This window comes from Meles meles, chromosome 19 (genome assembly GCF_922984935.1).
Source record: "Meles meles chromosome 19, mMelMel3.1 paternal haplotype, whole genome shotgun sequence".
Lineage (NCBI taxonomy): Eukaryota > Metazoa > Chordata > Mammalia > Carnivora > Mustelidae > Meles > Meles meles.
In genome coordinates, this window is record NC_060084.1 from 56,008,848 (window position 1) to 56,031,695 (window position 22,848).

The window sequence follows — 22,848 nt, forward strand, 5'->3', positions numbered from 1 at the left end:
CGTTTGCATGTAGCTGGCCATTCCCAGTCACTGCCACAGAAAAAAGTCCATGCTCAGAAAAGTCCTTACAGTGGCATAATACATAGATTAATGAGGTTCTGGGTGCCAAGTGATAAAATCCACATGTACTTGGTAAGTCTAGCTCCATTGCATCCTTTGATTTTATTTATTTATTTATTTATTTATTTGACAGAGAGAGAGAGATCACAAGTAGGCAGAGAGGCAGACAGAGAGAGAGAGAGGGGGAAGCAGGCTCCCCGCTGGACAAAGTGCCTGATGCAGGGCTCCAGTCCAGGACTCTGGGATCATGACGTGAGCAGAAGGCAGAGGCTTTAATCCACTGAGACACCCAGGCGCCCCACATCCTTTGGTGTGTTTTTTTTTAATTTTTTTTTTATTTATTTTGACCTGAGCCGAAGGCAGAGGCTTTAACCCACTGAGCCACCCAGGCGCCCCACATCCTTTGGTTTTAAAGAAATAATATGAACAGAAATATGACGGCTGAGAAAGCGCTTCTGTTCATGTCAACAAGAAAACTGGTCTTGGCTTTGGGACTAGAGGGCTGCCCAGCACTGCTTGGAAGGATTATGAACCAAACACAGCTTGGGGCTTACCTGGTGCACGCCTCTTACGGTTGCTTTGGTTAGTTCACCGTTGAGTGTCCATCTTTGTGGCTTGTATCCTGTGCTCCTTTTCTTTCCTTTTTTTTTTAAGATTTAATTAATTTATTTGAGAGAGAGCAAGAGAGAGCATGAGAGAGAGAATCTCAAGCAGACTCTGTGCTGAGCAAGGAGCCCGACATGGGGCTCAATCCCAGGACCCTGAGATCGTGATCTGAGCTGAAACCAAGAGTCAGACGCTTAACAGACTGAGCCACCCAGGTGCCCACCTTGCGCTCCTTTTCAAAAATTCCTCTGTCTGTGGGGGGCCTCACCCAACAGCAACCAATGGGCTTTTCTGGGGAACAATGTTTCTATTTGTGGGATGCCATCCAGAATCCCATAAGTGGATAGAGCAGTACCATGAACCCATAGATACAGGACATGTTTCAAGTCAATCCACACTAAAGTCACACTCCAGATTTTGGGAAAACCCAGCCAGTAATTCTTGAGAGGCATGGAAGCAAAAAAGCAGAACTTTAATTTTATTACTATGGATTATGATCCAAGGATGCGGAGTGACCCGTTTTCCATGAGACCAGTCATTCCACCATCTTAATGCAATTTCTCCTTCTTTCGGGCTCCAGCTGTCCTCCTTCACCTGCCGCACTGCACATTCACAAGATCCTGGGGCTCCTCGGCGGAGGACAGAGACTGCCTCAGGTAGAGATCAGCATGGCTCCCTCCCTGGGGGGTCTTTCAGTCTTTGGGGGAAAGAGATGGGCTTTTAGAGCTTAGCCGTCCAATATCATACCTAAAAGCCACATAGGGTGACTGAAGTTTAAGTGAATTAAAATTACATTTAACTTAAAACGCAGGTCCTCAGTCATACTAGATGCATTTTGCGTGTATAATAGCCACGTGTAGCGGGGCCACTGTATCAGATAACACAGCCGTAGGATGCATCCATCACTGTGGCAAGTCCTACAGGACAGCCCCATTCCAGAAACGGCTGTGGTCTTGGGGAGGATGAGGGTTTTGACTCTAGTTTTAATAATACGACACTACTAATGATGACTGGCACCAAGAACAGTCATTGCAAATGTATGGGGTTGAGAATAAGAACTCCCATCCTGTAAGAATATCTATTGGTTATGTTAATATCACACTATTTTTGTTTGTTTGTTTTGCACCATTTTTTATTTATAAGTACAAGTTATCCTCTTTGACTTTTTTCATTGCTGCATAGAATTTCTTTACAGAAAATTTTTTTGACAATTTTTTGGACAATTGTTTGGTTCAAACAATTTTTTTTCCATTTTATTTATTTTTTCAGCGTAACAGTATTCATTGTTTTTGCACAACACCCAGTGCTCCATGCAAAACGTACCCTCCCTATTACCCACCACCTGTTCCCCCAACCTCCCACCCCTGACCCTTCAAAACCCTCAGGTTGTTTTTCAGAGTCCATAGTCTCTTATGGTTCGCCTCCCCTTCCAAATTCTTTTTTTAAATAAACATATAATGTATTTTTATCTCCAGGGGTACAGGTCTGTGAATCGCCAGGTTTACACACTTCACAGCACTCACGAATATCACACTATTTTAAAGACAATTTTATTGAGATATAATTCATATACCATGAAATTTGCCTAACAGAGGTGCCCCATTTGATGACCTTTAGTGGATCTGTGGAATGAGGTAGGCCTTGCCAGAATAACTTTTAGGACATTGGTTACCAAAAGAGTTCCCTTTGTGCCTGTGTGGTTATACCTGCCCTCCTGGGTGTGGTTATACCCACCCTCCTGGCTCTAGCCACAGATGGTTATTGAATTACTCCCTCTGGAAAGTTTACAGGAATGGGACAATGGACAGTCTCCTGTATCTGGTTCTTTTCATAACTTAGCTAAATGGTTTTGCAGTGTATTCATTTAGCACATGGATCTTTCACTAGTTTCCTCTTTTTGTCATTGTTGTTGTTGAATAGAATTTCATTATATGGTGAGGTACCCCACCATAACATCATGTTATTGTAATATTATTATTATCAACAAGTTGCTCATCAATGTCATTTACCCAACATTTAACATAGGCTAGATTTGTTCATTAATGGTTCATTTGTGAACCTGAGAACTATGTTTTTCTATACCGTTTAAAAAGTATATATGTATCTCAATGAATGCCTTGGGCATAGATATTTTTCAAGTACAACAGCGAACAGTTTGCACCTTTTGCTAATGCCCCTTTTTGTGTGCTTTGGCATACAGAATGGACCAAGAAACCTCTGTGTCCTATGGAAAAATGTATAAATGTCACCTGATGGTCGCTCTTAGAGGTAATGGTAATTAATGTTAAAGCACAAGTAAGCAGTTTTTTAAATGGAAAAAATTGATTGATGTACATCGATTAACACTTGTTAATCAATGCTTTCATGCCATCCATCTTATGTTTTAAAACTTGCCAGAAATTCCAGCAAACCCTTTATGTTTAGTGTGTCACTGGATTCGCACAGGCCTTTTCATGGGGGCTTTTGATCTCCATTAGATAAGGGAGGGAATAAAGCGTCCGAATCACAGGGGTTTCACGAGTTGTCTCAGACCATACTGGCGGTAAATAGTAGCCATGGGGAGTTGGAACCCAGCTACTGTGGGATACAAAGCACGTGTTTCTTTGTTGAATTATTGAGATATAACTAACATATAGCATTGTATGTGGTTAAGGGGGACCATGGGTTGATTTGATACATTTATATATTGCAACATGATGTCAGCTAACATCTCCATCCTGCTGCATAATTACCATTTCTTTTTTGCAGTGAGAACAATTAAGACCTAGTCTCTTAGCAACTCTGAGGTTTATAATACAGCGTTGTGAGCTATAATCATGGTGTTGTGGGTCACATCTCCACGACTTAACTTACCTACTAGTTGCAAGTCTGTACCCTTTGGCCAACATCTCCCCAGTTCTCCCACCCCTGGTAACCACCATTCTACCCTCTGTTTTGATGAGTTCGGTCAAGGCACATGCTTTTTAAACACAATGTTAAATGGCCTCTTGTCAGTCGTGTGAACTGAGGGCATCCAAGTAACCAGAATATGGGCTAAACCAGGAGGCAGATGGGGTCAGCCTACGGTGCTAAGTGACCTCGTGGGGAGAACTCACCGAGACAGATATCCTCTCCAGGTTGGATAAATCTGCATGTGAGTGAAAGGAAAAAAAAAAAATCAGGTCTCGGATTGCAGGAGTGAGACTTACTCTTCCCATCCCATTATTCCCTTGTGGTTTCTTCCCTTACCACTCACCTGTAGCCTCCTGCTTGGGAAATTCGGAATGGCCGGTTCTAAGAGACAGAAACACATTAGGGATCTGAAGACTGAGGGAGAGGACAAGGCTTTGGAGAGAAGAGGCATGGGAATCACAGAAGCGCAAACAGCATTCCGGAGAAGGGAGGGGCACAAGATTCATCAAGTATATCTACCTCTTGGTGGATTCTCCATGTGACGAACCTACAAAACAACAACAGCAAAAAATGGGGAGGGATTTGTATAGTGAGAAAATCCGTCACTTCATTCCCCTTCCCCAGTGTTTAAAACTGGGGCTTCCCTGGGGTGCCTAAGTTACTCAGTCAGTTAAGTGTCTGGCTCTTGATCTCAACTCAGGTCTTGATCTCAGGGCCATGAGTTAAAGCCCTGCATTGGGCCCCATGCTGGGTGTGAAGCCTATTTATTAAGCAAACAAACCAGAGCTTCCCTGAACTCACCATGCTGGGTGCATTTGTTGATGAAGAAGATGGCGAGGAAGAGGATGGAAATGGAAAGGCAGCTGAAGGTGGCAGCAAAGATCAATCTGTTGGCTGGTGGGAGAGGAGCAGGTAGGAGAATCAGTTTGGCTCCTGAGACACCCTGATCGAGTTCAGCCCCACAGGTGCGAGGAGTCAGATACCCTGGCTTCCAGAACTTGCTGCTACCACTTATGAGCTGGAACTTCCAATTACTATGGGAATTTCCTTAATCTCTCTGACTTTCCATTTCCCTCTTCAAAGTGAGGATAAGAACAGTAGCTGTTGGACTGGATAGCAGGGGGTTAACTGGGTGGGCACTCACAGAGAGGGCCTCGCCCAAGGGAAATCTCTAATAAACCTTTCAGCCATATCAATAATTCTGATTATTTATGGTGAGCCTCTCTGTGGTAGGGGCTTCACACATTCTTCTCATCTTGACAGGGAGCACAGGAGACGGTGGGAATGCAGGCTGGTACAACCACTTTGAAAAACAGTGCGGAGGTTCCTCAAGAAGTTAGAAATAGAGCTACCTTACAACCCAGCAATTGCACTACTGGGTATTTACCCCAAAGATACAGACGTAGTGAAAAGAAGGGGCACCTGCACCCCAATGTTCATAACAGCAGTGTCCACAATAACCAAACTGTGGAAGGAGCCCAGATGTCCCTCGACAGATGAATGGATAAAGAAGATGTGGTCTATATATACACAATGGAATATCACTCAGTCATCAGAAAAACGAAATCTTGCCCTTTGCAATGACGTAGATGGAACTAGAGGGTATTATGGTGAGCAAAATAAGTCAATCAGAGAAAGACAATTATTGTATGATCTCACTGATATGTGGAATTCAAGAAGCAAAATAGGGGAGCATAGGGGAAGAGAGGAAAAAATGAAACAAGACGAAATCAGAGAACGAGGCAAACCTTAAGAGACTCTTAACTCTAGGAAACAAACTGAGGGCTGCTGGAGGGGAGGTAGGTGGAGGGTTGGGGTAACTGGGTGATGGGCATTAAGGAGAGCACGTGATGGAATGAGCACTGGGTGTTATATAAGACTGATGAGTCACTGACCTTTACCTCTGAAACTAATAATACATTGCACGTTAATTACTTGAATTTAACAAAATAACATTAAATTTAAAAAAGAGAGAAACACACAAGATAGCTTTACTGTTCCCATTTCATTCCAATCTGAACAAAGTATGCAGAAGTTAAGGGAAATGCTCGGAGTCCACCGCTGGGATGGGTAGCTCCGTGCTGGCCTCTGGGTGTGGAAACACCAGAGAAGTGACCTCACACCTTGGGGAGAGTACATTTACCCCCGTCACTGCGACGCTGCAGAGAGAACAGTAAGTCGCATCCCAGAGGAATGAAAATCCACACTCCCAGAGTTCAAGAGTTAAATGGTATATGTACTGGGATATTATTCAGCCATAAAAAAGGTAGAAAATCCTGTTGTTTGCAACAGTGCAGATGCATTATGCTAAGGAGATGAGCCAAACAAAAGCAAATACTACCTGATTAGATTCTACTTATGCAAGGAATCTGAAACAAAGAAAAAAAAAATCTTTCAATTGTACTCCTAGGAGCAGAGAGTGGAGTGGTGGTTGCCAGGGGCTGAGGAGGGTGGGGGGTGGGGAGTTGGGAAGTGGCTGGTAAAAGGCTACCGGCTTCCAGTGGACGGAGGAGTAAGTCCTGGAGACCAAACCGTCATGTGCACACTTTGGTCAGTTATACCTCCAGAAGCGGAGGTAAGGAGAGGGGCGGGATGAGAACATGGAACTTGAAGAGCTGAGTAGTGATGGAAAGCGCTGGCTTCAAAGCACAGAGTCTAAAATCTGACTCAATGTGTAGGAATGAGATTGTAGTGATAATGATTATTTTCTCCCCCCGTATCCCACCCACACCTGTCTCCCTCGTCACAGAGGATGCCAGCGATCCTCCACTCCCTTTGGCATTTTTAGGCTCTCTGGATCATGGTTTCTTCCACTTTCCAACGTGAACATTTGCATCTCGTTGTCAGGAGGCTGCCAGGAAGGACCCCAAATGCCTCGGGATCTCTGTATCCGAGGGATACCTCTTTCCCAGGACTGCCTGAAGCCCCTAGCCCAGCACAGTGCAGAAGACACCAGGGAGGGACATGGATATCGCACGCTTGTTCAGTCCTTTTCTTCTCAGCCTTCCTTCCCGGCACCTCCTACACTGTCACTTTCACATTAATACTTCTTTGAGTCTTTTGGTGGTACTGAATCCAAGAGACCCTCAAAGCAGCAAACGATCGGTGACTCTCCGGGAGCCTGAGAAAGCAGGGTGGGACCAGCTGCTCCAGACATCAGCCCTGCTTACCATTCATCTAGCTTTGGGCTTCTCTCCCACAGCCCCTCACTAGAAGGGAGATGTAAACCATCATAAGACGTTCCCCTTCGTATGGCGCCACAACCCACTGATCTGCGTTCACCCTGAGACATCCATGTTTCCTGGCCAAATTTCCCATCGCTCTTTACAAATTGCTAGAATAAATTAGCAAGGGTCTCTGGTGTCAGCGTGAAGGAATCACAGGGAGCGGTGGGATAAAGCTCGCCACGGGCGTAAATGAGGCCTCAGGCGGCAGAGAGGAAGCCGGGCCTTGTGTGCACATATGCGACCCTCTGTATGGGCGGGGAGCATCCTATCTGTGCTTAAAGACTTTATTCCGTTTAGAATTGCTGTGGTATAAATTTGAGCTCAGAAAGTACATCTCAAGAGATGATCTACACACCCACTAGGATGTCTATAATAAAATGAAAGGAAAATAAGTGTTGGCAAGGATGTGGAGATATTGGAACCCACATGTATTACTGGTGGGAATGTAAATTGGTGCGGCCACATTGGAAAACAATTTGGCAGTTTCTCAAGAAGTTAAACATAGAGTTACCATATGTCCCAGCAATTCTACTCCTAGGTAGATATCCAAGAACATTGGAAGGAGGAACTCAAACAGGTGCTTGCCCCCCCCCCCGCCCCCAGAGCTCAGAGTAGCATTAATTGCGATACCTGAGAGGGATGAACAACACAAATGTCCATCATGGGGAAGAGAATGGGGAGAGACTGCTGATGGGGAAGAGAGTCCATTTGGGGGGGATGAGAATGTTCTGGAATGATAGAGTGGCGTTGGTTGCACAACCTTGTGAATGTGCCAAATGCCACCAAATCGTGTACTTTAAAAGGCGGATTTATGGGATGTGAATTACAAGTCAATACAAAAGAAAGAAAATAAGTAATGCAAGAGCCAAAAAGAAGAATGTTCCTCTTCCTCTTTCCCCTCTCACACGTTGTTAGACTTCCCGCCTTATTTCTGGTACTTCCACAGTCCTTGACTCCATCTGACTCCCAGAAAATATTCCTGGTGTGACTTATGTTCATAAGGCTGGAGTACAACTCATTCCCCAAGTCTGCTAATACCGAATGAAAACACTTTCAAAGGCTATTACTTATTTTGCAAGGACATTTTGGGAGATACCTTAAAAAAAAAAAACAACGTTGTTCTAGCATAGACTCTAATGACAGCCTTGGACAATTTTGCCTCTTTGGAGTAGATTACAGGGAGATTATGAGTTGCAGAAATTAAGGATGAGTAAGCAACTAGATGCCAGCTTACATTATATATTTGGCCATTAAAATCTGGATGAGCTGTTTTCATCCAAAGATGTCAAAAGTTCTAACTTTTAGAAGCGTCTCTGAGAATAGACTCAGTCAACTCCTCATGGAAAAGCAACATCAGAGGAAAATAACAAGTTTTAGCAAATCCTTGATCACACACATTCCCAAAGAAAGCACCTGGGCTCCACAGGTCCCCATCCTGTTGCCCAAACCAGACACACAAGCTCATCCCCAGTCTTCACAAGACTCCGCCATGGTGTTTCATTATGTAAAAAGACAAACGACGCACCTCTAACTGTTTTACTCATCGGCTTTTCCTTAACCCATGAGGAGCTTGGGGATCATCTTCCCAGAAAGGCAGTCATCTTCCCTATCACAGTGAGAAACCAAGCATCAAAGTTCTTCTGTGCCTTTTAACCAAAGGGGACTGTCTGCTTCATGAAGTGGATAAAATTCGGAAAAATACCTCTCAGATTATCTTACCATTTTTAACTCCCGTAGCTCCATGTCCATCGTGGACATCTAGAAAACAAGATGCAGGAGGGAAAAAGTCAGTGATTGAGTGGAAATCTTGGGGACGTAGGTCCTCTTATTCTGTTTATGGACTCTAAGCCCCCTTTGGGAAGCGGAAAATGTCTTTCCCGTTTCCCTTCCCCATTTCCCATTTTCCTCTTGGGATGCTCACTGGGTCCCCAAACCAGGGCCATAACATTAGATGGATCTTTTTTTTAAAAGATTGTATTTATTTATTTATTTGAGGGGTGGGGAGAGGCGGAGGGAGAGAACCTCAAGCAGACTCCGTGCTGAGCACAGAGTGCGACACGGGGCTTGATCTCAGGATGCAGAGATCATGACCTGAGTCAAAATCAAGAGTCAGATGCTCAATGACTGAGCTGCCCAGGCACCCCCAGATGGCTCTTTTTAGTACCCCTGAGTTTCACATTATTTTTATCATATTATGTTTAATAACAAAACATTTATAAATGATCTCACTAATTTTACCCCTTCCAGTCCCATTCTTTGCCAGTCTTCCCTATCCCAGGAAGGAGCACCACCATTTTACAAGTATTTTCTCCCATTTGGTAGGTTGTCTCCTCATCTTGCTGATTGTTTCTTTTGCTGTGTGGAAGCTTCTGGCCTGATGCAATCCCACTTGTTTATTTTTGCATTCGTTTTCTTGTGGTTTATGGGTCATATAAAAAAAAAATCATTGCCAAGGTCGCATAAAGGAGGTTTTCCTGTTTTCTTCTTGGGGTTTTATGTCTTGGGGTCCTATGTTTAAGTCTTTAATACATTTTGAGTTAATTTTTGTGAGTGGCTCAAGATGAGGGTCCAGGTTCATCCTCTGCATGTGGTTATCATTTGTTGAAAAGACTGTCCGCTCCCCATTGAGTAGTTTTGACTCCCCGCTGAATATTAGTTGATGTGAGGGTTTAGTTGTGGGCTCTTGATTCCGTTCCATTGATCTATGTGTCTATTTTTATGTCAATGTCACACCATTTGGATTACTATAGCTTTTTTAAAATATTGTTTTATGCACTTCTGTTATTTTCATAGGTTATATAATGGCTCTTCAGTAGCCTAGAATCCTTGCTATCACATGACAGTTTTTAAAAAGATTTTATTTATTTGACAGAGAGACAGAGAGATCACAAGTAGGCAGAGAGGCAGGCAGAGAGAGAGGGGGAGGCAGGCTACCCGCTGAGCAGAGAGCTCGATGCAGGGCTTGATCCCAGGACCCTGAGATCATGACTTGAGCTGAAGGCAGAGGCTTAACCCTCTGAGCCACGCAGGCACCCCCATAGTTTTGTAGTATAGTTTGAAATCAGTATGTACAGTAACCCCAGCTTTATTCTTCTTTCTCAGTATTGCTTTGGCTATTCAGGATCTAACAGGTCTTTTGGTTGAGTCTTTAGGATTCTCCATGTATAACACTGTATCATCTACAAATAAAGACAGTTGTCCCTCTTCCTTTCCAGTTTGGATGCCTTTTATTTCCTTGTCTTGCCTGATTGTTCAGGCTAGGACCTCCAGTACTATGTTGACTAAGAGAGGTAGGAGTGGACGTCCTCATCCTGTTTCTGTTCTCAGAGGAAAGACTTTGACCTTTTGCCTTTGAGTATGATGGTGGGTTTGTTGTGTATGTCCTGTCATGTTGAGATGCATTGCTTTGACACCTGATTTGTGGAGAGTTTTTCATCTTGAAAGGACATTGTGTTTTGTCAAATGTTTTTTCTGCCTCTATTGAGATGATCATAGGCTTTTTGTCTTTCATTCGTTAACATGGTCTATGACATTTACTGATTGTGTACGTCGAACCATCCTTGCACCCCAAGGATAAATCCCACTTAACCATAATGTAAGATATTCTTAAGTGCTGTTGAATTTGGTTGCTAAGGTTTTGTTGAGAATTTTTGTCTCTGTGTTCATGAGGGACATTGCTCTGTAGGTTTCTCCCAGTGTCACTATCTGGCTTTGGTATAGGTGATGCTGGTCTCATGAAATGAATGTAGGAATGTTCCCACATCTTCAATTTTTTTTAAAGTAGGCTCCACACCCACCATGGGGCTTGAACTCATGACTCTGAGATCAAGAGTCACATGCTCTACTGGCTGAGCCATCCAGGTACCCCCATATCTTCCATTTTTATTAAGACTTTGAGAAGGATTGGCATTATTTCTTCTTTAAATGCCTGGTGGAAATCACCAGCAAAACCATCTGGTCACTTTTCTTCATTGGGAGGTTTATGATTATTGAGGCAATCTCCTTATCTGTTGTTGATCTGTTCAGATTTTCTATTTCTTCATGATTCAGTCTTGGTTTAGAGACTTCTACAAAGATTCTCTTGCCCATAGGTGATTGCCCAAGTCTCCAGGTGCTTCTAGGGCATGGCCAACAGGACCTGTAATTAATTTACAGTCTCCTTCAGGTTCCACAGCTGGTACTGAGCTCTGTCTGCCTATTACTCAATGCACAGGTGGGTGAGACTCCTCTCGGGTCCCTTGCTGTGTGGTACCAGATCCCACAACTCCCACAAAGGCACTCTGGTTTGTGAATGGATGCCAAATTTCTGTTGTTGAAGTGGGGAGTCAAAAATAAGGGATGTCTTAGACAAAGCATGTGACTCTTAATCTCACAAAACAAACTGGGGGTTGCTGGGGGGAGGTGGGGTTTGGAGAGGGAGAGGGGGTTATGGACATTGGGGAGGGTATGTGCTATGGTGAGTGCTGTGAAGTGTGTAAACCTGGCGATTCACAGACCTGTACCCCTGGGGATAAAAATACATTATATGTTTATTAAAAAAATAAGAAATAAATAAATAAATAAATAAAAAGAGAAAAAAAATAAGGGATGTCTTATGCCGTCCTGATAATTAGTTTGGATTTTTCTTGTTTTCTCAACTTGTAGTGGCTCTGGGAGTTCTGTTTTCAGCAGAACAATAACAATACTGGGTCTGTCATATGCAATCAGACATCAGAGTCTCATACTGTGACCTGGAGTCATCTCAGGGCCTATGTTGAGTAAGAAGGAAGGTTTAGGACTGATCCTGAAGAGGCCAAAGCAACGTGGGTGAAGGGAAGGACCAGGGATTCCTCTCTTCCTATGCACTTGGGAACATTCTTACCCATCTTTCTATTAACCATAGATTTTATTTTCTGAATTTGACACTTTGATATCTTGGGACATTGCTGACCCTGCAGAGGTCCCCCACCAAGGATATCCACTTCCCCAAGCACACCCCTCAGGTGCAAGCCAACCATTCCAGAGCTCACAGTGCCAACCACCTCCTCTATGGCTCTCACACTCTGGGTCTACATTCCCTGTCAGATACCAGACAATCAGGGATAACCTCTATGCACCAGAGCCAATCTTAAGTCTGTTCCTTCCCACAGAAACCTTAGTAAAGACTCTTGCCCAGTCTTCCTCCTCCCTCTGCTTCTTGACTGTCCTATGTGATCCTGTGTGGCATGGCTATACCCCTCTTCTTGGGAACTCTAACAGACTATCTTTCTCGCTCTCTCTCTTAAAGATTTTATTTACTTATCTATTTGAGAGCAAGAACGTGAGAGAGAGCACAAGCAGGAGGCAGGGTGGGGCAGAGGGAGAGGGAGAAGCAGGCTCCCCCAGGACGATCTGAGCTGAAAGCAGACACTTAACCAACTGAGCCATCCAGGTGCCCCCAAACTATCTTTTTCTCAATGACAATCATCTCTTCATCTTTGGCCATACTCTACCTCAAATTTTCTATTAATACCTATATTCTTTTTTAAAATTTTTATTTATTTATTTGACAGAGAGAAGGAGAGCACAAGCAGGGGGAGTAGCAGAGGAAGAGGGAGAAGCGTGCTCCCAACTGAGCAGGGAGCCCGACATGGGGCTTGATCCCAGGACTCCAGGACCATGATCCAAGCTGAAGGCAGATGCCTAACCCACTGAGCCACCCAGGTCCCCTAACAACTCTTCTAAAACACTCCCACACCCACCTCATTGATCCACACTCAGAATTTCTGATGAGAACCTTTCCCCACACTCACTTCCTATGTCCACCGTATTTTACACTCAAGTGGTCACATCTGTCTATTTCCCAGACTTTTCCTTGCCCAGCCAGGTTCCATCACAGCACAGGAATATATGCCTCAAGAGCAAACCTGAGGCAGCCTTTCTCACCTCTGACCTTGAGCTGTAGGTATTCGCTCTCCCCTGACCACTCCTGGGAGACCATTGTCTTGTAGGCACAAAAGTACATCCCAGCATCCTTCGGCTCCAGGTGAGTAAGGAGGAACTCAGCCTTGTGTCCTGTGGACCTCTGCTCCTGCCTGTACCTGGAGTCCTGCTGCTTCCCCAGCATGAATGTCACATTCTGGAAGTGAGACTGGCACCTCAGGGTCACGTTGCCTCTGTATCCAACCTCTAAGCTGGACAAGGCCCTGAGGGAGGGCTTGGGAAGCGTCTCTGGAAAGAATTCAGAGTTAGTCTGACTCTTCATCATGACGACCACCAGTGCCCTCCCAGAATTCAGAGCATTAAAGAGAAAATCTGGGTTGCAGGAACAGATAGGATTTATGCGAGAAAACTCACCATTCTTTTTCTCATCTTCAAAGCCCAGGCTGAGCCCTGGAAGAGAAACCCTCATGAGACATGGGTTGTATATTCATCTCTGAGTGCATATCAGGCAGAGAACGCATGGCTACTTTGTTAGAGATCTATCCTGTTTCTTGGAGGCACTTCCTTGGATTGATTTTTTACCTTTTGCTTATGTCCCATTGTTTCTCATTCAGGAGTTACATTTACATACAAAGTTCCAGCAGCCTACTGATTTATGATGTTGCTTTCAAGATCAGTCTTTCTCTCACCATCTAGACATCATTGCACATTTGTCTATATTTTCTTCTCCTGTTTTCCATGACTGCACTTTTCACCCTGGCCACTTAATATTACACAGTGGGTATTTTACTGTGGAGTGTGAGCAGAGGGCTTCCTCCCTGATTCAAATGGAGAGAAGTCGCTCTCTCTGACCAGATTCTTCTTTTCGCAAGGAGTTCAAGACATTCGTGGTCCTAAATGTTCTTTCCACATGTGACTTTGATCTTCACAAACATCAGGCCCTACCCCGCCTGTGTTCTGTTCTATGTATTTCATTCTGGGATAGGAAGGTCATCCGTTGGATGAAAATATGGGAAACCTGTCTTGGGGGTCTGTCAAGTGGGGAAGCTAGAATTTCTCTAGATGCGAGAATATCTCAGAACATCTGGCCCCTGCTTAAACTCAGGGGTTAACTCACAACACAGAACCCGCCAAGTTTCACCAAAAAAAAAGGTGCACTGAGACCAAATTTGCCGTGACAGTGGTGGGATTTATAGGCAGGAAATCATCCTCTGAGTGGTCAGGAGGGTCCTAGGTCTCATGTTCCCTTTTAAGTCCTTCCCCAACAAACCCATTTTTAGACTCATATTGTGTCAGCTCTGGTATCACCCAATATTCTGCTCAAACAGTGACCCCCGCCCTTTTTAAAGTAAGCACACAGATGACTTTAGTTCATTTTGCCTTATGAAACCCTACTGGAGAATAGGGTGTAAAGGTGAGGGAGAGGTTCTCTTTCTTTGACAAATAAAACTATATATACTTAAGTTAAACAACATGATGATCTATATGTATATACACACACATACATAGAAAAATTACCACAATCAAGCCAATTAACACATCCGTCAGCTCCTAGAGTGACCCTCCGTGTGTGCGTGCATGTATATCCAGGATGAGAACGCAGAATGATTAACCAGGGTCTCCATGCTGTGCATTGGAGTCCTCAGAACTTGTCCCTCTTTCCTAACAAGGGACCAAAGTGGACATAACAAGGAGGACTGTCCACACAGAGGGAACTGTCATTAAGGGGAATGCAGGATAACTTGAAAAAAACACATTTCTCAGGAAAGAAGTACAATGAAAACCCACCAATTACAAAGTGTCTGTCATTCGACGGACTCTACAGACACTGACCAGTGGCACACTTATATTCTTTAGCAGGTCCTTGGCGGGCCACTGTCATCTACCCTCTTACAGCTATGTGCTCTGAACAACGTCCAGCCTCATTGGGTGCTACACCTCCCACTGAGATAGGTAGCAGTAGGGACATGAGAAACCACAGCTCCCTAAAAACTTAGGTGATGCTGTGGTTTATGATAAGAAGTACACATTTGGGGGCACCTGGGTGGCTCAGTGGATTAAGCCGCTGCCTTCAGCTCAGGTCATGATCTCAGGGCCCTGGGATTGAGCCCCACATCGGGTTCTCTGCTCCGCAGGGAGCCTGCTTCCTCCTCTCTCTCTGCCTGCCTCTCTGCCTACTTGTGATCTCTGTCAAATAAATAAATAAAATCTTTAAAAAAAAAAAAAAAGAAGTACACATTTGGTCTTTGTCCTGGTTCCTGGCACACAGCTGCTACTAAAGCTCTTGGAATTTTCTTTTCTTTTTTTTTTTTTTTTAAAGATTTTATTTATTTATTTGACAGAGAGAGAGGTCACAAGTAGGCAGAGAGGCAGGCAGAGAGAGAGGAGGAAGCAGGCACCCTGCAGAGCAGAGAGCCCTATGCGGGGCTCGATCCCAAGACCCTGAGATCATGACCCGAGCCGAAGGCAGCGGCCTAATCCACTGAGCCACCCAGGCGCCCCAAGCTCTTGGAATTTTCTTAACCATGTTTTTTTTTAAAGACTATTTATTTATTTTAGGAATCTGTACACCCAATATGGGACTCAAACTCATGACCCCAAGATCAAGAGTCCCACGCTCTTCTAACTGAATGAACCGGACACCCGCCCTTGGAATTTTCCAATGGTTGGATGCAATATAAGTGTCTTTCCTTATGTTATGAAGTGACTTCTGGACCACACCTAAAGATGAGGGCTGGTTGCCAGGGGAACCAACCATATGATGGCAAGCTTGGAACATTCAATTCCATCTCCTTGACCTCTGGGAATGGGGGAGGGATTGGAGATGGAATCAATTGCCATTGGCCAATGATTTAATCAATTGTGCTTATTAACGAAGCCTCTATAAATGCTCAGAAGGCTGTGTTCAGGGCACCTGGGTGGCTTAGTTGGTTAAGTGACTACCTTCAGCTCAGGTCATGATGGGAGTCCTGGGATCGAATCCTGCATTGGGCTCTCTGCTTGACAGGGAGTCTGCTTCTCCCATTGACTTTCCCCCTCTTGTGCTCCCTCTCTCCCTCATCCTCTCGCTCTCAAATAAATAAAAATAAAATCTTAAAAAAAAAGGAGGATGGTTTCAGAGAGCTTCCAGGTTGATGAATAGAGGGAGGTGCAGGGAGAGTGGTGTACTTGGAGAGGACGTGGAAACTCAGCACCCTTTCCCCATACCTGGTCCTCCACATCTCTTCCATTTGGCTATTCATGAGTTATATCCATTTATAGTATACTGGCGACCAGTATTCAATATTTCTGTGAGTTATGTGTGCCTCTCTAGCAAATTAACCAAACCCAAAGAGGGGGTATGGGAACTCCTGATAGATACTGACTGATCAGGTGCTGACCCAGACTTGCCATGGGCATCTAAAATGGGGAGGAGGGAGTCTTGCGGGACTGAGACCTTACCTACAGGATCTGAAGCTGACTCCAGGTAGATGATATCAGAACTGAGTTAAACTACAGGACACCCAAATGGTGTTCAAGAATTTCTCGGTCGTGTCTGGGCCTCACCCCCACACATTGGAACTGGGCGTCAGAATCGATTTCCAGATTCCTGTTAAATTACAATTTAACAGATCCTTTGAACGCAACATCTGGAAAACTTAAAAATTGTATCTAAAGCATTCTTCAGATTATGTTATACAAAATATTCTCCTATTCTATTGTAGAAAGAAATGTTGTGGTGACACATCATGGATGGACCTTAAAAACATCATTCCTGGGTTGCCTGGGTGGCTCCGTCGGTTAGGCCGCTGCCTTTGGCTCAGGTCATGATCCTGGGGTTCTGGGATCGAGTCCTGCATTGGGCTCTCTGCTTAGCAGGGAGCCTGCTTCTCTCTCCACCTCTGCCTGCCTCTCTGCCTGCTTGTGCACTCTTTCTCTCTGATAAATAAATAAATAAATAAATAAAATCTTTAAAAAATCATTCCTAGAGAAAGAATTCAGACATGAAAAGTCACATGTATGATTCCATTTACATGATAGATGCAGAATAGCTCCATTTAGAGAGACAGAAAGTGCATGGGTGGCATCCTCCTCCCCCCCACCACCAGGGAAGGGGGATGGTGAGTGGCTGCTTTGTGGGTACAGCATTTCCTTTACGGGTGATGAAAACATTTTTGGTGGTTACACAACATTGTGTCTAAATGTCTAAATGTGTCTAAAATGCCACTTGATTGTCTACTTTAAATGGTTACTCTTAAGTGAATTGTATCACATTTTAAAAATTTTACGTAAGTTGGGTACATTTACCCTCTGTACTAAAGAAGTATAGAGATCGAAATATCAGAAGTCCACCCGATATAAGAAGCGGAAATGACTAGCTGTGTTAGTTTAGGCACGAAACTTCCTTTAAGTGCAACAGTGAATCTGGCTTCCAAAGCAGCCTGACCTAGGGATTCAGGGCTGTTAGGGTCTTTTTTCTCAGCTGCCATGGGTCATTCCCTCTGAGTATCGTCACGACAGGACCAGGAGCCTGGAAGCAAGTCTGTAGGCAGCTACAGTCTGGCATCTTTGGAAGGTCACCCTCAGAGGACCAAAATTTATCTGAATCCCAATGCTAGTCTGAGAATCTTCCTACAGAACTGGACTGCCTTGCTGAGCATTTTAGACCCATCCATGGAATAATGATTATTTGTGTCCTCCAGAAAGGTAGGTTCAAGTGCTAACCCCCAGCACCTGTGAATGTGAATTTATTTGGAAATAGCTGTGTTTGGGAGTAGGCTAGTCCCATAATCCAGTATGACTGGTATCCCCATAAGAGGTGGGGAGATATAGAGAGACAGACACAGAGGGAAGATGGCCATGTGAGGACATGAGGGACTGCAGCAAAGCATCTGCAAGAAAGGAACCCAAGGACTTCCTGCCATCCCCAGAAGGGAGGAGAGCCTGGAACAGAGTCTCCCTTGGGGCCACGGAGACCTCAGAAGGAACCAGCCCTGCTGGCACCTTAACCTTGGACATCTGGCCTCCAGAACTGTGAGAGAATAGATTTCTGTTGTTTTAAGCCATTTGGTGTTTGGCACTTCGGGAAATGACTACGGGCAGGATGAGGTGAGACTCTCGACCGCCCAACTTATTCTGCCCTGCAGTAGGGGGCTCAGGGTATAGCCACACCTAAAGCTCAAAGCATTACCCAAAGGAAGGGCTGTATCTCAGAAGGCGGAAGGAACCCGGGCAGATGACAAGTCCTGATATCCTCTCCACACACCCCTCAGCTCCACCTCACAAAAGAGGAACTGGGAGCTTGGTCAGTGGAACTGCTGGCTCACAGTCTAGAGCTCCTACGAGACCAAGCCAAGGTCGTAATCACAGGTCTTCCTATTCCAGGCTGAGGTCCCTTTGATTAAAGCACATTCAAGTTGAGGACAGTTAAAATCAGTAGAGAATGGGGTTGGTCAGAAATTTTTCTTTTCATCCATTGTCCCCAGACATAGCTCTTCTTTATAATCTTGGTCTGTGCCCAAACCCATATTTCCACACCCTATGTATCCCACCCTCCTATATGCCAACAAGCATTCATGACCAGAGTGGTATTTGGACCAAGCGGGTTTGCAGACCTCATGGGAGCTCTGTACTGCTTAGCTGAGTAAATGAGGGTATCACCCCATGGCTCTGAACCTCACTTCCCCAGGTCCCCAGAACAGAGGAGTGTCATACCACAGCCCACGAAATTCTGACAGGTAGCATGTGTCCAGTACACAGAAGATATCATTTCACATCAACCCCCGCTTCACCGTGAATTTTCTCACCCACCCAAACCCATCTGTCCCAGTCCTGGAGACTCACCAAGGCAAAGCAGGGACAGGAATTCTGTGAGCATAGTGTCCCTTTGACTCAGACCGAGATCCCGTCTTCAGTTTTACAGTTCAAAGGAAGAAGGGGAACTGGGCCATCATGGGTCCCACCTGCCCACTTTGTCTCCACGTTGTGTGGGTAGAGGTCTTACCCCAACATGCTGGTTCTCCACTGCCTGGTATACAGTTTCCTTCTCACAACTAAGCCAGGAAACCATCAGTGACAACATCTCCCTCATAAATGTGGTGCGTGTGCCTCCAGCTCCACCCACTCTGAGATCTGTCCTATCTCATCTGAAGTCCTGACCAAGACATTTTCTTTAAAAAAAATTTGTTTTGGAAAATATTTTAGAGTTACAAATAAAAAAATATTACAGAGCTCCCACATAACCATCAATCAGCTTTCCCGTTGGTAATAGAACCGCTGTATATTATGAAAGCCAGGAAATTGGCATGGGCACAATACGATGCCTGGGCAAGCACGTGGTAACATCCAGAACATCCTGCAGGAGTCTTTGGTAAAAGATGGGAACTCACTGCTCCTGAGAGCAGGGTGGTCAACAAGAAAACAGAAATTTTGAGGCTGAGCAACTTGTCTTTCAGTAAACCTTGACAAATGGGTCCCACAACATCAGAGTTTTACTGTAAGTAAACCAAGGGAAATTGAAAAGCTTCTATTCAACTTTTTTCCCAAATGGGAAGAGGGTAATCCCATTTTCCAGGAACAAAGGAGGAAATATTGGTGAATGAAGGAAGCAAATTCCTCTCCAGTAGTACAACACTCATCTTTCCTTCCCAGGTACGCATTGTTTCCCGGGTCCATTAAGAACTCTTGTTGATTAATGATTGCCTCACATAACTGAAAACACTAAGGCGGTGGTCAAGCATGGGTAGATCCAAAGGCTCAAATAATGGTACTGGGAATCTATCTTTCTCCATGTCTAGGTGCCTCTTTCCACTGTGTAGACTTCACTTTCAGGTTGGTTTTCTTCATGTGGTGGGAAGATATCCAATGGCACCTCCAGGGAGAAATAGTGTGTTAGCACTAACACTTGCAATGAAACTCATAAGGCAGACTCAATGTTGTTTTGATCCTGGTTTATATGTCCATTCCTAGATTGATAAATGTAGCCAAGGTGATGGATCACACTAATTGGCCTTTTGGCCACCTGCAGCTAGAAGTCTGGATCAGGTTCACTGAAACACAGAGAGTAAGTGACAAGTGGTCAATGTCCCAGTGAAGACAGTTATTCCAGGATACACTGTATATGAATATGTAGACATGCAAAAAGTCAGTACTGTCCATTATGTGCGTTTATCTGCCCATCTCAGGCTGCGTCCAGGCAAGATTTTTTTTCCTTCCAAGGACTAATCTATGATTCTTCTCTCCCTTAGCCATGGGTCTTTAACCATGAGATTGCTGAAAGCATATGCAGATGCCACAATGTTATCATTATACATCCGTTTTCTAGAATTATTAGATCCCCTTCCTGGAGGTATGAGAGGTGTATCTACTGATACACATGTTACAAGTGTTGAAAAATCCTATACTACATCTCAAAGCAGATGTCAGCACTTCTGATACACAATACCCTAGCAGAGGTAACACACAGCCAAGCAAAAAATGAAAAGTAGATTCTCATACACTCTCTGAGAGGGCAAAATAGATCAAGTCCCTTAGGTTAGATTGAAATTATTAGAGGGACTAAGACTGGAAGAGAAGACAGAGTAAGCAGAGAAGACCCCCAACTCTGGGCCACTACAACTCTGGACCACTATATGTCTATCAAAGACACCTTGTTTGAAGCTCATACAGGCTCATCGCCTTCTGACTCAACCTCAACCTTGTCCTGCAATTATTCTATCAGTAAAATTCTTCAGAAGTTAAGTTTCCGACAAAACACCAATGGAAAGTGAGTCCTGATTTTTATTAAGATTTGAAGTCACCAAGGTTCCACACTAACTAGTAAGAGGAATGTATGTGTGAATGCACTCATGCACAGATCCACTTATTTCTGGTCCAGCTCTTTCTGCCATCAGACAGGGTGACCTGGCTCTAGTTCACCTGTCCTTCATCTTCCCCCTGAGAACAATGTGCTAGCTGTCACATGTTCTTCTCGTGGAAAAGGAAGATACACAGGCACCAAATCAAAATATGCAGTACCCCTGAAGACCTGGGCTGGAATTAAACTGTTGCTACTTGCACCTTATCCTGCTGACCAAAGCAAAAAACGTGGCTGAATCCATAGTCGAAGGGCTATTGATGTGATATTTCACTTTGACTTCTTGGCCACAGTTATTCATATCCATCCCACGTACAAAATATGCTCATTCCCACTCCAGGACATAGTCCCCCAAAGTTCCATCCAATAATGGCATCAGGCTTTAAATCCAGGATCTAGTGATCATTATCAAGTCTATAGGTGGCTCCTCTGGATCCAGGACTCATGAAATAAAACACAAATTAGCTGCCCCATACATCTGCCATATGATGACAAAACAGAAGTGGGAAAACCACAATACTCCCACTTGAGAAAGCTTCCTCCTTATGTGTGTAGGTGACATAAAGCAGTCACTGGTTTGCAGCAGCTTCAGAAATCACTCTGGGAAAATGTGGCTAGATGCCATAATTCTGGGGGTGGAAATGTTCCTTCGCAAAGTTTCATTTCTGTTTTTCATGAGGAGCTTCTCAGCCCACTGTCCTGTGAGGTCTTGTTTCCTCCTTCTGAGATGTCTTTCTTTTATCAACCTTCCTGTCTACTTCTGAAGAAGACCTTGGAGAATATGACTTGCTTGATGGATGGCCCATTTTCTCAACTTGCTTTCTGTTGCACAAAGGAAGTTGAGACTTCAAGCCTTGTATAATTTTTTAGGCTTAGATTGGCAGCAATTTTGCCAGCATGGCTTTCAAAACCATTGTGGCTTTCAGGGCACCTGGGTGGCTCAGTTGGTTAAGCCTCAGACTCTTGATTTTGGCTCAGGTCATGATCTCAGGGTTTCTGGAGTAGAATTCAGTGATCATTTACCTAAAAGACCTAGTGTTCATCACAACAAATTCCCTCTTTAATATCCATCACCCATCTGGCCCATCCCTCACCACCTCCCTCCAGCAACCCTCAATTTGTTCTCTATCATTAAGAGTCTCTTATCGTTTCCTTCACTCTCTCTTTTTTCTTTTTCCCCTTCCCATATATTCATCTGTTTTGTTTCTTAAATTCCACATATGAGTGAGATCATACGGTATTTGCCTTCCTCTGACTGACTTATTTCGCTTAGCACTCTAGCTCCATCCATTACAAATAGCAAGATTTCATTTTTTGATGGCTGAGTAATATTCCACTGCATATATATATATATATATATATATATATATATATATGCCACATCTTTTTGATGGACATTTGGGCTCTCTCCATAGTTTGGCTATTAGGAACATTGCTGCTATAAACATCGAGGTGAGTGTGCCCCTTCAAATCTGTGTTTTGGTAAATTTTGTGTTAAATACCTAGTAGTGCAGTTGTTGGATCCTTGGATAGTTCTATTTTTAACTTTTTTATTTTAGATTTTATTTATTTGAAAGAGAGATAGAGAGAGAGCTTGAGTGGGTGGAGGGCCAAAGGGAGAGGGAGAAGCAGATTCCCTGCTGGGCTCAATCCCAGGACCCTGGGATCATGACCTGAGCTGAAGGGAGACAATTAATCCACTGAGCCTCTCAGGTGTCCCTATCTTTAACTTTTTGAGGAACCTCCAAACTGTTTTCCAAGTGACTGCACCAATGTGCACTCCCACCAACAGTGTAAGAGGGTTCCCTTTTCCATACATCTTCATCGATACCTATTGTTTCTTGTGTTGTTAATTTTAGCCATTCTGACAGGTGCAAGGTGGTGTCTTCTCCTGGTTTTGATTTATAGTTCCCTGATGGTTAGTGATGTTGAGCATCTTTTCATGTGTCTGTTAGTCATTTGTGTGTCTTCTATTTTTTTTTAAGATTTTATTTATTTATTTCACAGACAGAGATCACAAGTAGGCAGAGAGGCAGGCAGAGAGAGGAAAGGAAGCAGGTTCCCTGCTGAGCAGAGAGCCCAATGCAGGGCTCGATCCCAGGACCCTGGGATCGTGACCTGAGCTGAAGGCAGAGGATTTAACCCACTGAGCCACCCAGGCACCCCATCTGTGTGTCTTCTTTGGGAAAAAGTTTATTCATGCTCTCTGCCCATTTCTTAACATGATTATTTATTTTCTTGGGTGTTGAGTTTGATAAGTTATTTATAGATTTTGGGTTTTTAAAAGAGATTTTATTTATTTATTTGTCAGAGAGTGAGCAAAAGCAC

The 22,848-nt window shown here is 44.1% G+C and overlaps 1 protein-coding gene across 2 annotated transcripts; it reads right to left on the bottom strand.

Moving 5' to 3' along the window:
- Nucleotides 1–1,190: 1,190 nt before the first annotated feature.
- On the bottom strand, nucleotides 1,191–18,661 carry LOC123931453 (V-set and transmembrane domain-containing protein 1-like). Of its 2 annotated transcripts, none has more exons than XM_045988556.1 (9): nucleotides 18,510–18,661; nucleotides 13,101–13,136; nucleotides 12,690–12,974; nucleotides 8,505–8,543; nucleotides 4,360–4,452; nucleotides 4,078–4,105; nucleotides 3,902–3,939; nucleotides 3,762–3,793; nucleotides 1,191–1,363 (listed from the first exon to the last, which is right to left on the bottom strand). In XM_045988556.1, exons 1-9 carry the CDS (start codon nucleotides 18,541–18,543, stop codon nucleotides 1,319–1,321), a joined length of 630 nt encoding a protein of 209 aa, XP_045844512.1. In that variant the 5' UTR covers nucleotides 18,544–18,661; the 3' UTR covers nucleotides 1,191–1,318. The 2 variants fall into 2 exon arrangements, with proteins under 2 accessions (XP_045844512.1, XP_045844513.1); XM_045988557.1 differs by having other exon boundaries at nucleotides 1,257–1,346; nucleotides 3,744–3,793.
- Between the last annotated feature and the right edge of the window lie 4,187 nt (nucleotides 18,662–22,848).